The sequence below is a fragment of the Pectinophora gossypiella genome, chromosome 2 (assembly GCF_024362695.1).
Source record: "Pectinophora gossypiella chromosome 2, ilPecGoss1.1, whole genome shotgun sequence".
Lineage (NCBI taxonomy): Eukaryota > Metazoa > Arthropoda > Insecta > Lepidoptera > Gelechiidae > Pectinophora > Pectinophora gossypiella.
In genome coordinates, this window is record NC_065405.1 from 9,032,774 (window position 1) to 9,049,173 (window position 16,400).

Here is a 16,400-nt window from a genome sequence, read left to right on the forward strand (position 1 = left end):
GAATTGCATTTTCGGAAGTATGTAACCTAACCTGTATTGGGCTGGTTTTCCCTTCGCGGGTTGGAAGGTCAGACGGGCAGTCGCTTCTGTAAAAAAACCTTTCCTGTCAAATCTTCAGGTTAGGTAAGCGGACTCTGTGAAAACGGGATAATGCTAGGGAGATGATAATGATATAAACATTGGAAGACAATGACCCGTACTACGGCAGAGGTACTTATAGTTGTTTTAGGAGGATAAGACGTTCGTTATGTAAAAAATTACAGTGTAAAGAACTGAGTTATCCTACCTACTGAATAAAGATATTTTTGAATTTGCATAAGGATTGCATCAACCCGAATACAGTTTAGGTGTTTCTAAATCGACATTCTTCACACCGAGAGATATTCTTCTCCCTGAACGCCGTGACGCCGCCTACGCGAGGTCAGATTAGGCCAGCGTAAGCGGCTCGGACCCTCGCGCATAGATAGGCCTTTTTATGGGTTTCCAGCGAAGTGTTTAATGTAAGTACCTATAGGATATATATACTACTTTTTTGTGACGTGACTTATTGTACGTAGATTTGTCGCAAATGGCATTAACTACTTAGCCGGAAATATACTACCACACGTATGCATACTTGTCCCCGATACCGACCCCGCCGGCGTGGTCGACGATTTCCCTCATTCAGCGCTTATCGCTATCGACCCACTAGGGTCGATTAATTCTTTCAAATATTTTTCCTCTCAGACGACGCCCTGAGCCGAGGTTCGCGCCCAACTGGGCACCCTCTGGCCTGTTGTCGTAAACGTTGTACCAGGTGAGAGCCTTCAGCGCTCCCCATTTGTCCGGCCAAGTAGTTAATGCCATCTGCGGCAAATCTACAATAAGTCACGTCAAAAAAAATAAAAAAATATGCATACTTAAATTGAAGCTTTTCAATTTTGACCCTGTCAGCCCCCCTGTATTTATTACGTATGTAATAACCACAGGCTCCATTTCAGAGGAAGTCCGCTTACACAACCCAATATGGGCCATACCAAATATTTTCTCTTCCCGAAAAAGCTAACGGTAACTGCCTTTATATCCACGCGGACGGTATAAATCGAGAATGTCGTGTAAATGAAACTTCCAACGGCATAATATATCATCGCTTTCAACAATAGATGGGCAATTTGATCTAACGTGTAACATTGTGCCAATAGTGATATAAAAAAGCTAAATACTTTGTGTGTTCCTCGGTACTTCAATTTCTTTAAATATATTATTTTGTGTTTCGTAGCTAGTTAGGTATCTACTACTTATATTACATTTGAAAAACAATTAAGTACTTCCGAAATTTAGAATCTTCATACTTATTTGATATAGAAAATGGTCTTAGACAGAATTATTTATTACTTGCATCAAAAGCAAAATTTATATTTTAGATGAAAGTCTTTTAAGGTGGTGACAAAGATAAGCTTATGGAAAAAGCACGAAAGCTCCTTCCATATAAAACTGCAAATAACTTTCGTATAAATCTATAGATTAATTGAAAAATGTGCGCAGTAAAATGCAGATCCATTAATACGAATCTGTTTCAAAACGAATTTTTCAAATTCGACTTGCATTTTCCTGTTTCTTTATATAGACAATATACTAATAATACCTACTTAATGATAAATGTATATGTACATATTTTATATATTCAAACGCGAGGGTAAGTAACCTTACTCACCTTCGCGTATAATACGTCCCTACGTATTATACTAATTTATAGCCTCTTTATGAATTTATGAATGGAATTGAAACACTTAAAAAGGTAATTTCTAAAGTAGCTTTATACCAAGTTGTTCACAAGTGAAACTCATCAATACCGGGGTTTTACGTGTAATATTTTTATTCACTTTTTGTTACGAGTAAGGAACTAAGGACCTTCTCCTATAAACGTATAACATACGCTTTCAAATAATATCGAATTCAATACATTCAAACACCGTGGCGTAACAAATCACGTAACCTATTCTTTATATATGTAAAATAAATATAATATATTTTCATCCGGCGATATTTTACTCCGCTGTCTAACCCCGTTGACTATGCTCTACACGACAGTGTATTCACAAAAACACAACTCATGTGGATTTGATTTATTAAAACGCGGAATATTTTGTATTCCGCTACATGAAATATTGGGACCGGACGTGAACATTATTCAGTTCCGTGACGTGACACATCACGGTGATACTCGTATTGAGTTAATCCAGAAGTGGAAAATATTCATCGCAGTCGCCAACCGCCCAGGGAATAATTAGGATTTGAATAAAAAAGACCGAGAGAAGCTGCCAGCGGCCATCCAACCAGATACGATATTGTGAGATAAAAAGGTTTAGCATGAATATCAGGAACACTGTGTACTTTTCATAAAGCTTTTTTACGTTATCTACATTTATTCAGTAATCGTTTATACCTTGTTGTATACCAAGTAGAACGAGGAAACTTTTTTGTTAAATTATAACCTGTGATCGAATGAATCCCAAAAAAAACTAATAGGTACTAATACTTTTCAGGATTCAATACATAAAAAGGAACCCTTAGAAGATTCCCACTATAACTCACTTTGTCCGTCCATCCGTATCCGAAAATGTATGAAATACCTCAGTAACTATATTTACCGGGCATTCCCTACTTTCGATATGGTTTATAATGCGTCTGTAATTAGGTATTGTAGTAACGTGTAAGGTGAGGATGAAAGCACCCTTTTGTGTTGAATATCGTTAAGTTCAACGACCTCGGTGGTCCAGTGGTTGAGCGTTGGGCTCACGATCCGGAGGTCCCGGGTTCGATTGCCGGTGGGGACATATCACAAAAATTACTTTGTGGTAGTTTGGTTAGGACATTACTGGCATCCGTGCTTCAGAAGACACGTTAAGCCGTTGGTCCGGTTACTACTTACTGATGTAAGTAAATAGTCGTTACATGAGCCAGGGTTGATGAGGTTGGTACTCCACCTCACAACCCACACGATAGAAGAAGTTCAAAATTTTCAAATAAGGCAATGTTTTATACATTTTTAACATCCTTGACCCTTGTCAATATAGTTCGCTAAAGTTGTTTGCAATATGCTAGATTAGAAACTTGCAGGTAATTACCCATTTAACGTAAATGGGCCATTGTGCAAACCCTCCCGTGAAGAGAGCTGGAAAACTGTAAAATGTAATGTTTCTTATTTATGGGTAGGTTACTTATTAAGTAAGGTACTCTTCAAGCAAAAAGGTTTGTATAAAAATTCTGTCGGCGAAGGGGGCGCGGGCGTCAGGAAATGAAGGCGATTTTTATCATGAGCCTTTTGCTAGAGCACTTTGTAAGATTGATTTGGTATTCACATTAAGTACCCAGTTAGATCTCATAACTGAAAACTTACTGTTAATCAATACTTATGCGTCAAATATAAGAGCCCTAACTATAACCAAAGGTTACAATTATATCCCAATTGGAGTAGACAGAGGTACATCCATCGTAAGATGAACTAAGCGCCCACGTTCCTCTCGATAGGGAGGCTATATAAATGTAGTGCAAGTTCTACATTTTTTTTTTGAGTTATGTCTGCAATCAGTAAGCGTCCGTTTGTGTTACTATGAGCAGATGAGCTGAAGGGGAACTTGACTTTATGAGAGACATATCCACTGACAGATCCTCAGCAATTAGCAGGGGACCTGCTTCAATAATGAGGTGATTCAGAAACTTTAATCCATTTCCGTCTCCATGATAGGCCGTCTTTTAAGACGACGAAGTTCTACATAGCCGAGACCGATATCTACTTAGTTATTCTAATTGTGAATACCATAATGAGAGACTCTAAGGGCCTGATAACTTTAAGAATAGTTTCAAACAATACATATGTTACAATTAAAACCCCACAAAACGAATTGCTCCGTTTGACTGTGGGAGTCTTACAAGCGGTTAAAGTTACCGGTATAAAATTACGATACTTACCGATTTTACGGACTAATAGGAAATCGGTACCGTCTTTTTTCATACCGGTATGACAATGATAGCGTAACCTTACCTGCTTACCTTAACTGCTTTCAACCCTGGTCTACACTTTTACACCTATTCGTTTGCTTTACATTGTGTGTAACGGCCCGCAACAACCTTCTCCATAAGCTAACATCAACGGAGTGGGGAGCTTCGCCTCAAGTTCTGCGAACAACTGGTCTGGCTTTATGTTTTTCAGCCGGCGAATATGCGTCTCCTGTGTGGAGCCGCTCCGCCCACACAAAGCTAGTGGATGCAGCCTTAAACGAAACATGCCGGATTATCACTGGTTGTCTCAAACCGACCCCGGTACAGATGCTGTATCCACTGGCTGGAATTGCGCCACCAGATGTTCGCAGAACGGTTGCAAGCTCAGTTGAAAGGGCTAAGCTTGAACTGGACTCTCGCCACCCTATGCATAAGTACCCCACAGTGCATCAAAGGCTCAAGAGCCGTAATAGCTTTTTGAAGGCTGTCGAACCGGCTGAGTGTGAGGCTTCCCAAGCCAGATGCAGTCTTTGGCGCAGGACGGCGACGCTACCTACTCCATTTGTCCCCCTCTCGGAGAACCTTCCACCGGGTTATGAGCTGACCAGGCCGACCTGGAAATCTTTAAATAGACTCCGCACACAGGTTGGCCGAAGTAAAGATAACCTGTCCAGGTGGGGTTTTCTCATCGGGTCGGATCTGAGCTGCGTGTGTGGTGTTACGCCACAGACTATGGCTCATCTGATAACTTGCCCCGCGTGCCCTGATACCTGCACGCGAGAGGGGCTGATGAGTGCCACCGAGGATGCTGTTCGAGTGGCGGAATACTGGGCTGAAGAAATCTAATGCCATCGAAACGACAAGAAGAAGAAGAAGAATTGTGTGATTTATTTTATATCCTACTTCTAAATCTGGAATCTAAATAAGTACGAGATATTGCAATGTGCCCGTTAAGATCTGATAATACAAAACTTAAATTACAAATGGAAAGAAGAATTTAAGAGCACTTTAAAAATAGTGTAGTAAACTTTATAAAGCTCCTATAATAATGCCAGTAAGAGTTACGCAACCTTGTTTGAGCTTGTCTCGTCTCCAGACAAAGTTTTGAAATTGTCACTTACGTTGAGTGGCAAACACCTAGCGTGGCACATAAAACGTCTTTTTATGGAAATCCTCCCTCATCGCGTAAATGCGGAAGTTGAAACATTCATAGCAAGTTACGAGTTCCACCCCGAGTGATACGTGAGTTTTATCTTTGTATGCTTCACCTACTCGTATACTTCTGCTTGCTACTTTATCGACTTCGCTTGTTGGGTGCTTCAATAAACGTGAAATGCATACGTTTAACAAACGAGCAAGCCTCTTGCCACAAAATAAGCAAATACCCTAGTGTACCGTGTATATTTTATGACTGTTTTCATAAACTTCAATAAAGAGGAACGAATGAATGCATTAAAACTTCCGCAGCGTGTACAGGTACAATAATGATATGCTATTATATTCAAAGGCAATCTGCGACAGAAGCAGCGGCATGAAAATTAAGTGAAATTCGCTTGGATATATGTATGAACCTTGTTGTTTCGTATTAAAGGCGAAATATGAAGCGACGCGCTAGTTATTTACGCTTTAAAGCTTAATTAGTTTATCCTGCCATTTAATTAAAGTTACGGCCAATACGGTTCGTCTATAAGCTCTAATTCCGAAGTATTAACGCGTAACAACTTATTCAAAATTGCACCCGAAATAAACCTTTATTGGTAAACGGGGCTTAGGATCGTAACCCTTGAGTGTCTTATCAAATCTCTGGCATGATGCGGGTTCGGGCTGCGGTAATTCTGCTCGACGTAGCTCACAACCAAATACAATGTTAACTATTATATAACCAATCTAAACTCTACTTCGCCCACGGAACATCGGTAGGTGAAATTTGAGGGTTACATAAAGGTAGGTTAATCCTTCGCCTCAGGCGTGATTACGATTTTAACGGAACGAACAAAGGATGTGTATGGTAACTAACTTGTAGGCACCATCTATCAAAATACTACTTACGCATAATGTGGAGATAAGAGTTGGTGTAAATTGGTTATTTGCGTAACTATTTTCGCTTGTAGCCTGCTCGAAGATATGACGTTGCCTGGTATAAATAATTAGGTAGTGTAACTTAGCCTATGCAACGTTGACTCGGTATCTGTAATTATATTTTTTTACTAAAACTCTTCATTATGGTTACATGCGGCACACTACGAGTATGATAGTCAATCTTTTAGTTGTTTCAGAGAACGGTGAGGGTAGGTAATAGATTGGTTACGAGTCGAGCCACGGTTCTGCGGCGTTGCGTAATACATTGTTAAGTGCGGTGAATGGGCGAGGGTAGACGAATGGTCGCGCCAGTGGAAGTTGGCGCGTCGCCAGCGCGTTGACGGGTGACGACCCTTATCTCGCCGCCAATGCCGCCTCGCTTCACTTTTAGTTCCACTCTCCACACTAAATGCATAAAATATGGCATCGACAGTATTGCTACGCCGCGCCGAATGCGATTTCCGAACGTTTCGCTGACTGCACGAATTCACAAATTGAAAGTTACGAAACTCACATTCGAGTCATGTATTCCGATTGCTGAAAAATACATTTCGTGTTCTACTTTTGTATTTCGCCCGATTGTTCCGATGACTGCTATTGTTCACGTTGCGACTACTCTCTATGATGCGCTTTTACAGGTCGTTGATATTACTTAATATTATGCTATCTTAGATTACGATGCGGTTTAAGCCAAATTTTGCAATACTAATACACGAAAAGATTAATAATTTACAGTAGGTAAGGTACTTACATTATTCCCACTGCAGCTATAGATTATTTTTTAAATAATTACATACATACCCAAACTCACGCCTATTTCCCACTGGAGTAAGCAGAAACTATGGAATTTCATTTGCTGCGATCCTGACACAATTCTCGGGCTTAAAATAATGGGTAAATTACATATAGGTCCAAAATATGCACTCCGCTTGGCCCAGCAGTATTTTTATTTTCATGAGTGTATCCTGTGTCCAGTGGCGGCCCTAGCAAAATATTTAGGGGTTACCTCACAGTGCAAGACCTCAAAATAGTTTTTTTTTTTTCGATTAGTTGACGGCCACCGAAATATACCTAATTAAATGTTTTAAAAATGTCTTTACGGCCACCTGGTAAATGTATGAGTTCTATATAGCCGCTAAGAGGTCTAATTCACAGGGCAGGTGTGCCCAATCCAGTTACTGCCCTGATACGAGGCTACCAGCCAAGGTCGTCTTGGCTGATTTTGGCGGTTGCAACCCCCTTGGGCCGCCACTGCCTGTATCCCAGCCCAACATCCATGTTTCATTACAATTAAACTTATTGAAGTGCAATCGTGGTAAAATATAATAAAAATGCTAATTTGTAATGCTGATAAATACCTTTATTTATCCAATAATCTACCAACCTATTAAAAGTGATAATGAATCATGTAAAAAGTCTCACTTACACTGGATTGCTCGAGTTTAACACTACTTCTTATAACATAAGCTACAATTGTTCATTACTGTATGGCGTCCACCTCGTTCTTTGTCACGTTTACGGCTGCTAAGTCATTCTTTATGTAATCCTGTGAACAATAGATGCAATTTTGTAAAAATGATATGCTGAACTTGGCTTGACACGCTCCCACGCGGCTAGATAGGTATTTTGAAGCTACTACAGGTAACACAGGTAAGTTTTGCATGTGCTACCTAATACATACATTTTGTTTAATGGTTTGGTTGGTTACACATACATACATACATAAACTCACGCCCGTAATCCCAAATGGGGTGGGCAGAGCCACAAGTAATCAAAGACAACTTGCAGCCACTGTTGATACGAAGTCCTAAGATGGATATGATGAACCTTATGGTGATAAGGGATCAGCCTGTCGCCCATAACATTAGTCCATCATGTTAGAGGACGCAATCCCTCTGTCGGTTTTTACGACATGCCCGGGAAGACAAGCAGCTGAACGTGTTCTATGTTTTTTATTTGCTCCCAGAACAGCATAGAAGCATAGTTGGTTGGTTAAGTTATAGTATAATTATACCATACCAGAACGTAGTTTGTTCGTCTGAAATATTATTGGAATGTAAAACAAAAATGGAATGTGAATGTTTGTATGTTAAACTGAATCTTACAAGGGAATCAACCATACAGACTCGGGGAACTTTAGATAGATAGATAGATAAAATACTTTATTAAGTACAATGGACACAAAATACAGAGATAAGGACAACATATACTGAAAAGCACAACAGGCGGCCTTATTGCTCATGCAGCAATTTCTTCCAGGCAACCTTTGGGTAAAGGAAAAATTTGTACAAGTATAATAATAGCGGGTTACTTAAGCTGCCTTATATGTATTTTATAAATAGTACAACCTCTTATTATAAATATTCGTGCCGATTCTAGCAGTCACCACTTGATAGCTATCTCTTTCTTGCACTTACAATAAGTAAAGGATGGCACTATTTATACAACTGTCAAACTGACGTCGAGCTAAAAACTAACATTAGGTAATTTACGTATACAGCAACACACAACATAACATAGCATCACGCCTGTATCCCCGAAGGGTAGGCAGATCCTCACCAGCTATGTAAGTTATGTCCGCCTGACTTGACATCATTGTTATCAAAATTAATTAGGTACCTCTTGTGTGGATAAATGTGTGACGTGGGGCGCGACGTGGGTGTAGGTGGTGTACGAGTGTTCCTGCGGCGCCATTTTGTCGGGCAGGCAACGTTGCATGGCTGCCTTGTTCGCGTGTTGTGCCGCCATCTTGTCGGGGTGGCAACGTAGCCGGTGCGAGCGCAGCGTCGACGCGTACGAGAACCGCTCTTCGCACCACTTGCATGTCAACGGTTTATGACCCGTATGCGTATACATGTGCACCTAGTGACAAAAAAACAAGTTAGGTAAATGTTCAAAATTTGCAACAAAAATAAATAGAACAGCCTAGTGTGTAGAGTTGTAGAAGTGTAGAATAAGGAATACGTCTAGTGTAATAAAACCAGATAACCTGTCAGTCAATTTATTTGGGAAATGCACCAGTTGACAAACATGTTTTTTGACGAAATGTTACAAAAATCTGCGTATATTTTTTTTGCGAGAAGGCAGGACACCCAATGCTGGACATGGAATGTAAATGAAAAATTACTCCATCCTCAGAGACACGGTGCACGTTATCGACGAAGACGTGACATAGGTTTAACGCTAGTCGCAATTTACGCTGTCCACGTGGCGTCTAGTGGTCGAAGCACCGCGTTGGGTTAGCTTGCTAAAATCCATATTATGTGATAATGAGACAATTAGGTACCTTTAGTGTCTGCCGTCGTTTGAATGCCTTATTACAGTATGGGCAAATGTGTCGACATTTGTCTTCGTGTACTAATAAATGTTTCCGCAGCGTCCGCCGACTGTTTAGCACACGGTTGCACACGTAGCATACGTATGACGTCTCTTCGTGTGTGTCCATGTGAGTTTTCATATTCGAATACGTTTTGAACCTAAAACAGAGTTTTTTAAAAAGTGATTATAATAAAAAGTTCAGTTACAAAGATGACAACATTGATAACCCTTCTGACAAGTCCCTAAGTTGTAAATAAAGCAAATTGAATAACCCCCCAAATAAAAACCCCTCCGGTTGATTTAGGGGAGGCCTGTGCCCAGCAGTGGGACATATAAAGGCAGTTTATGTTTATGAATAAAAACTAATTACTATGAAAAAATAATGAACACATGCGAGCTCCTAGCTTCGTAGTTCTGGTTTACAGGCTAAGTAGTCGTCTACTTAGCCTGTAAACATCGTAAAAACCATAAATTATACTTACGACTTCGAGCACTTTCCACACGCAAAAGGTTTCTCGTCGCTATGTATGGCTCGGTGCTGTCGCAGCTCCCCGTTGGTACCACAGGCGTACCCACATAGGTCACAAACGTACGATTTCACCTTCTCATGCACCACACGCTTGTGGGACGTCACTGCTGATCTTGAGGTGAACCTGATCAAAATAAAGATTATGATTATATTAATCTCAAATGTGTGATCTGAAAAACAGTATTTCTACACTAAGATCCCATTCGCATTGTCTATAGGGCGAGAGTGTTAGTGTAGGCGCGAACGAACGTATACATATACTCCGAGAGTTTCTACACGTGAAGATATCCATTAAGAACACGCAGGTGTGGAAGCAAGAGTTGCATGATAGATACAATGTGTACGCCTAAGGCCGCCAACGACACGATTTCTCGCGATTCCTTATTTGAAGGAACTGGATTTGCGCCCTCGCTTTCGCTGTGGGAAAACCTTAAGTCCTACACACATTAGCAACTCATTTAAAATAAGGTCTTACTACACACGCGACATTTAAACAACAATGTTTTTCCTATATAAAATAACTTAGATTAGACACACACCTGTATAAATCTTTTTAAAGATAAGGAATTTTATTATTATTATTAGATATAGGTACTCACTTTAAATGACAAATATCACAGTTGAATACTTTTCTTTCTTCTATAGGAATATGAGATTTTTCATGTGACCTTAAAGCTTCTTTGTAATTGAATACTTTGTCGCAAGTTGAACAATTGAACTTTCTGGCTGACTTTGGTACATGCTTAAGTCTATGTGTTTCTAGTGCTGCCTCTGTTTTCATTACCTTTGAACATATATCACATCTGCAAAAAATAAAAAAAAAACTTTAAACTAAAAACAACAGTGATTATTTATGTTATTCATCAATATTCATTGATAAACAATTTATTATGCAGAGGTAATAATAACGCACCCATTACGGCCCGCGAGTTAGCTTAGCAGGCTATCACTGAATTTGTTTTACAGCTTTCAAAATATGTTTTGTAAATAAATGCCGGCGTGCGTGTATGAAACGGTTGATGAATGTGGAGGAAGCAAGAGAAGAAGGGAATTCCATAATCTCTACTTGCCCCAGTGGGAAATTAGCGTGATTTTATGTTGAAAATACATACTGTATTTGACAAAGAATAACAAACCAAATCCAACATGCCAAATATAATATCCAATTAAATGCTTTCCACAGAGTGTAACATTCTCTACCAATTCTGATTGAAGTAATTTTTACCTCTTGTTTATAAGGGGAAGTTCTAAGACCGGCTATTTATGTATACATATAAGTAGGTACATCAGTATGTATACATTATTATTCTTACTTACTGAAGGGTACTGGGAGTTTTATGGTCCTGTATGTGCTTGTACATACTAGATTTAGATTTAAGTGTAATTCCACATTTGCATTCAACCACTGGTGGAATTTTGTGTTGTGACTGGCAGTGGGACTTCAGACTATACCAACTGGAATATAATTTGTCACAGCCGGAACATTTGAACCTAGAAAAGAGATATAATAGTGTAGTTTCCAACTGGTCAAATACCTTACTTTTTATTAAACATCAAAACACAAAATACCTATGGAATTTGTATGAAAAAGCAACCTGTGACATCATAGTAAATCGTGACAAAATGTCGCACTTTATATTGCATTTTTCATTATTAAAATTCATAAATAAGTTAAAAAAATATATTTTTGTCACCTTTAGATCTGTCTTTATTTAGTAATCAGAATTTCTTAATTTACATTTGACCTAGAAAACTACTCAATTAAATACATGAACATTCCCACCCACACTATTTTTAGATGAGTAGACAATACTAAGATGAGTAATCCAACTCTATTAGCCATTTGAAGTTTAAGGTCATTTAATAATATAAGGGTACATACTGAATGAAATTGTTAACTTTTAGGGCTGAGTAACCCTCATCATCAGAGTCTGTGCATTTCTCTTTTTTCAGCTTCCTGCTTTCGTGTTTGTGGTCAGTCACATGTTTGTAGAGCACACTTTTAGATTTTACGGCGAACCCACATATACAGTAGGTAAATGGTTTTATACCTCTATGTGTCTTCATAAAATGAATGCGTAAATGTGACCATGATTTAAATGCAATTCCACAAATTGTACAATCTAACCTGAAACAAAGGCATAAATTATACTACTACTAAATGATTATTTGAATTTCCAACAATTTTCAATACAGGGATAAGTACCTATTAATTTACAAAAACTTAACATGTAACACACACACAGTATTTGCGTATAATATTAAGTTCAAACGCTTTTGAGTTACTTCTCCACCAAAAACAATTATATATGGCAAATTCTACACTTTTCCCTTCCCCAAACTGCAGAATAGCATAGAATAAAAATTGTATAATAATAATTGGAGTCCAAAATAAAATAACATACTTGACAAAGTCACTAGTTCTTAAATCTGGTTTGTGAAGCACTTCCGTAAATCGGGCCTTCTCTTCCTCTGTCAACTCCTTGTTTGTGGCTGTTGTAACTTCCTTTAATGAAGCAATGGTCATATTATCATATTCATCATCATCATCTTCCTCACTAACTTCAATATCAATAGTTTGATAGGCATCATCATAATCATCAAGAGGAACATCATTGTTTATTGCACCTGAAAATATTTTATTATATAATATTACAAATTAGTTATATTGCAAAGTATTAGCAAAACACTTTTTTTTTCAATGTAACTTAAATACCTATGTACTTTATTTTACCAAATACAAATTAGATTAGGTACCTACTGAGATGATTAGCTAAATGCCAGGGCCTTATCACTCAAAGTGAACGCATATTTATTCAGAATGAATAAAATAAAGTATAATGAATAACACTCACTTTCCAGTAAATCTTCTGCAGTTAATTCATCTTTCACCTTAAAACAAGGATATTAATTAGATTATTAACTACTGTCATAGAATAAGGAATAATAACTACATATAGAATGGCAACTCTCTGCTCCCCACCAGTGTCTGAGCTAGGTTTACCTCACCCACCCTCGGAAATACTTTAGACTTGAATCGTATGGCGTTATACGTCACACACACAGACGTGTGTGTACGATAACGTAAATTTTGTGTCTGTGTAAAACGAGGTTGTTTGTATGAAGTGTCCAGGGTGTGCTACTGTCACCCTTTGGAGAACTGTTTTATTTCTTAATAATGATGCCACAAATTATCAAATAAGAACAGAAATATTAAAGATACTACATATACTAGAGCGCTTGTAAATAAGCAGTTTTGGTAGTAAATCTATCACCTACCTCTGACTTGATTACTGCTATTCCAAAATCGACGATACCATCCTCAATTTTAATATTCAAATTTTCACACCTATCCAAACACAATTTTCTTAAGGAATCCTGTATTTTGTAACATTCTAAAATAAAAAGTTGAAAGGAAACCATTTTCTCTTCACAGTCCAGGCACACATTTGTTGGCATGTTGTCACATTCTGTTACCTGAAAAATAACAAACACAGATAGGTATTATAGAAATTCTTGTGTTAACTAGATAAATTATAGGTGAACGTGTAATGTAACTCTTGGCCGGGTAAACAAGATATTCATAATATTCATTAAAACATTAAACTCGTAACAATAAGTAAACATTGAATTAGAAACTTAGATGTTGTGTTAAATTTAAACATATTGTATGCTACAATGCAAAGACTTACATTTTATAAAATAAATTGGAAATACTTACAGTAATTTGGGTAAATTGTCGAACCAAATCCAAAACATGCTTATTACTTTCATCTAACAAGTCCTTTGAAATTTCATGTTTCTTCGCACATAGCCTACACAAATCTTTAATATTCGTAGCCATTTCCATCTGTACACAATTGCATTAAATATGAACAACCAAAAATATATCAGATTAAAAGTATCTAATATGTAAAAAACACAAACGAAATATACATTTCACATATAAGATATTTTTTTTCGTTTTCTTTTACACCATTTTTTTTTAAACCATAGAGTAGATAGAATGAATGTGTTTTTTGCGTTTTGTTTTGTGGTTATGATCGTTATGATACATAGACATATAAGAGTATGGACTGGAAATACCTACAAAAAAAACGTGCCACTTCGTCGCATAAAATGGCGGCCTTTACTAGGGCTGCAAGCTGTTTCAATACTAGGATTACCATACTCGTACCTACTAGGTATAGCATCTTCTTCTTTGCGAGTCGATGGCGATCGATACTAAATTTTTGCTGACCAATAATAGGTATAGCATTATAATAATAAGTATTCATAAGAGAACAGAAAGGGAAGGTAAAGGGTAATTAGGTGGTGTACTGTATTTTTCGTGTATGTTTTGTGTAAAACTTGTTCTTTTTGGTATGTTGTGTGCAATAAAGTATATTTGTATTTGTAAAGGGTTTAGTCAAGATTTATCTAAGTAGTATCCTTAACAACTCTATAACATTGATTACATTCTTTATTGCGCACAATTCGAATCCACCTGGAGTGTATAATGAAACATAAACTATAACGTAAATCTGTTTATTAGCAAGTATTCATTTCACACATTATTTATTATGTAACTACATTATATTTACAATAAATACAAATCTAAACAGTGTCAATTTGTTTAGAAATTGTCTTTGTGACACCCTGTCACATTGCATATATAATTATTATACGCTTTCGGAGAAAGAAAATGTAAAGTTAAAGCAAACTTTCTTATTTCTTGGGAATACTTCTTTGGCAAAGGTAAACCTTGTGTTTACCTGCCTTTTCAAAAAGTCTTGCGGTCCTGCCAATTCTTCCATCAATACACTTTGCCCTTTATTATTTGATTTTTATTCTGCAGATCTTCCATAATATTCTTCAAATTGGCTATCTTTTAATTTTTTCATCGCGTCTTCTTGAACAGACTGAAATAAAGTTAAATAATAATGTTAAAACAGTGTATGTACTAAAATATATCTGATTTAAGTGCATTGTGTACCTGGTTGAATTATACTATATCATGTTAAAAATATAAAATTATTTGATAAATACCTTTTCATGTACTGACTTATGAGACAGACGTACGGGCAATGGCAGCACAGACGACGTTGCAGCTGTGGATTAGTTTTCCAATATCACCTGTTTCAGTAAATCCAGTCGACAATTTTGGATTGAAAGATGGCCTGAAATGAAAGATAACATTCATTTATTTATATAATAATTGTTTCGACATATAATAGTTACAGACTAAGTATATTAAGTACATTATAATATGTAGTTGAATGATAGATAGTATAAACATGTTGTGATAACATGATACAAATATGTTATCTATCTAGCCAGTAGTGAGATGATGCAAGCTAGGCTGAAATTTAAATATAAATTTAAACACCAACAGCCTCTCTCTAACCATCGTCTTCTCAAGCTTTTATTTCTTGGAAACCTGTTAACGTAAAAGTAATAACTAGTATTCTTAGCCAGTATTATTGGCGCAACACTAATTTGACTATGGCGAATAAAGATATTGGAAAACAAAGAAAAATACGGTTTGTAGTATGACAATTACTCAAAATATATAAAGGTTTAATGCAAATTCATGGCTCAGTTGCGTTGTAACATCAAAATCTATAGGATTGTTTGTATTATTCAATGAATACGGGGTACTAACCTATGAAGTGACAAATACGGTTGATTTCTGTCCTTTCTGGCTCCACACTGTACAATACAATACACGGACATGTTGAATAACACTTTTTTCAACTTCAACTTCGATTTAGCAAATCAAATCCTCGTTATTTATCCGCAAAACACAAAATACGATCTCATAAACAGCTACTTGACAGCAGAAGTACCACAAAACACAGCCCATAAAATGGCGAAAAATGGCACGTACCTACAGCTGTTGTGACGTCATCACAAAATGTTGCCATAACTAGAAATAACAAATATATATTTATCTCTTTTACCAAATGAAATTTTGTACTAGTAAAAAAGAGACAAAACGATTATTGACGACCTGTTTCATAAACTACTCATATTTGTATAAGATGATGTTTATATAGTAGAACAGGGCGCCTCCATATAATTTCCTATCTCTATGTTATGATACCAATATGATAATGGAATACGGCTTAAAAAAATAGTTTTGAAAGGTTGCTGTAATGTAAAAGCGATGTTATCTTTCATCAATCATGCATTATACCTGTGATTTTTAGGGTCATAATCATATTGTTTGTTAATATAATTATATTGACAAAATATTGACCACAAACCATGTTTTTTTAGCAAAATGAGCCATTCGTAACAAAATAATGTAGTCCACATTAGTCCCTTGATTATGGAAACGACATTTTTATTTTTTCGCGGCGCTGCTTATAATATTTAACATCGCTCTAGAAAATATAGAGCAATATGAAATATGGACCCCCTGCAATGGAGTAAAAAACCGTAAAACCAAAACCTGTTTAAAAAAAATGGTGTGTCTATGCGTACTGTGTATGTGTATGTGTTTGTGTGT

General features: G+C 37.1%; 1 protein-coding gene and 1 long non-coding RNA gene across 2 annotated transcripts; both read right to left on the reverse strand.

The window, feature by feature from the left end:
• Nucleotides 1-7,398: 7,398 nt before the first annotated feature.
• On the reverse strand, nt 7,399-13,856 carry LOC126377715 (oocyte zinc finger protein XlCOF6-like). Its single transcript, XM_050025494.1, has 11 exons — nt 13,629-13,856; nt 13,187-13,384; nt 12,763-12,799; nt 12,313-12,535; nt 11,790-12,035; nt 11,225-11,398; nt 10,507-10,710; nt 9,861-10,031; nt 9,347-9,536; nt 8,680-8,922; nt 7,399-7,606 (listed from the first exon to the last, which is right to left on the reverse strand). Exons 1-11 carry the CDS (start codon nt 13,755-13,757, stop codon nt 7,541-7,543), a joined length of 1,881 nt encoding a protein of 626 aa, XP_049881451.1. The 5' UTR covers nt 13,758-13,856; the 3' UTR covers nt 7,399-7,540.
• An 811-nt stretch (nt 13,857-14,667) lies between these two features.
• Nucleotides 14,668-15,675, reverse strand: LOC126377956 (uncharacterized). The gene is made up of 3 exons (XR_007568022.1): nt 15,552-15,675; nt 14,936-15,066; nt 14,668-14,808 (listed from the first exon to the last, which is right to left on the reverse strand). It is a non-coding gene; the product is annotated as an uncharacterized LOC126377956 (long non-coding RNA).
• Between the last annotated feature and the right edge of the window lie 725 nt (nt 15,676-16,400).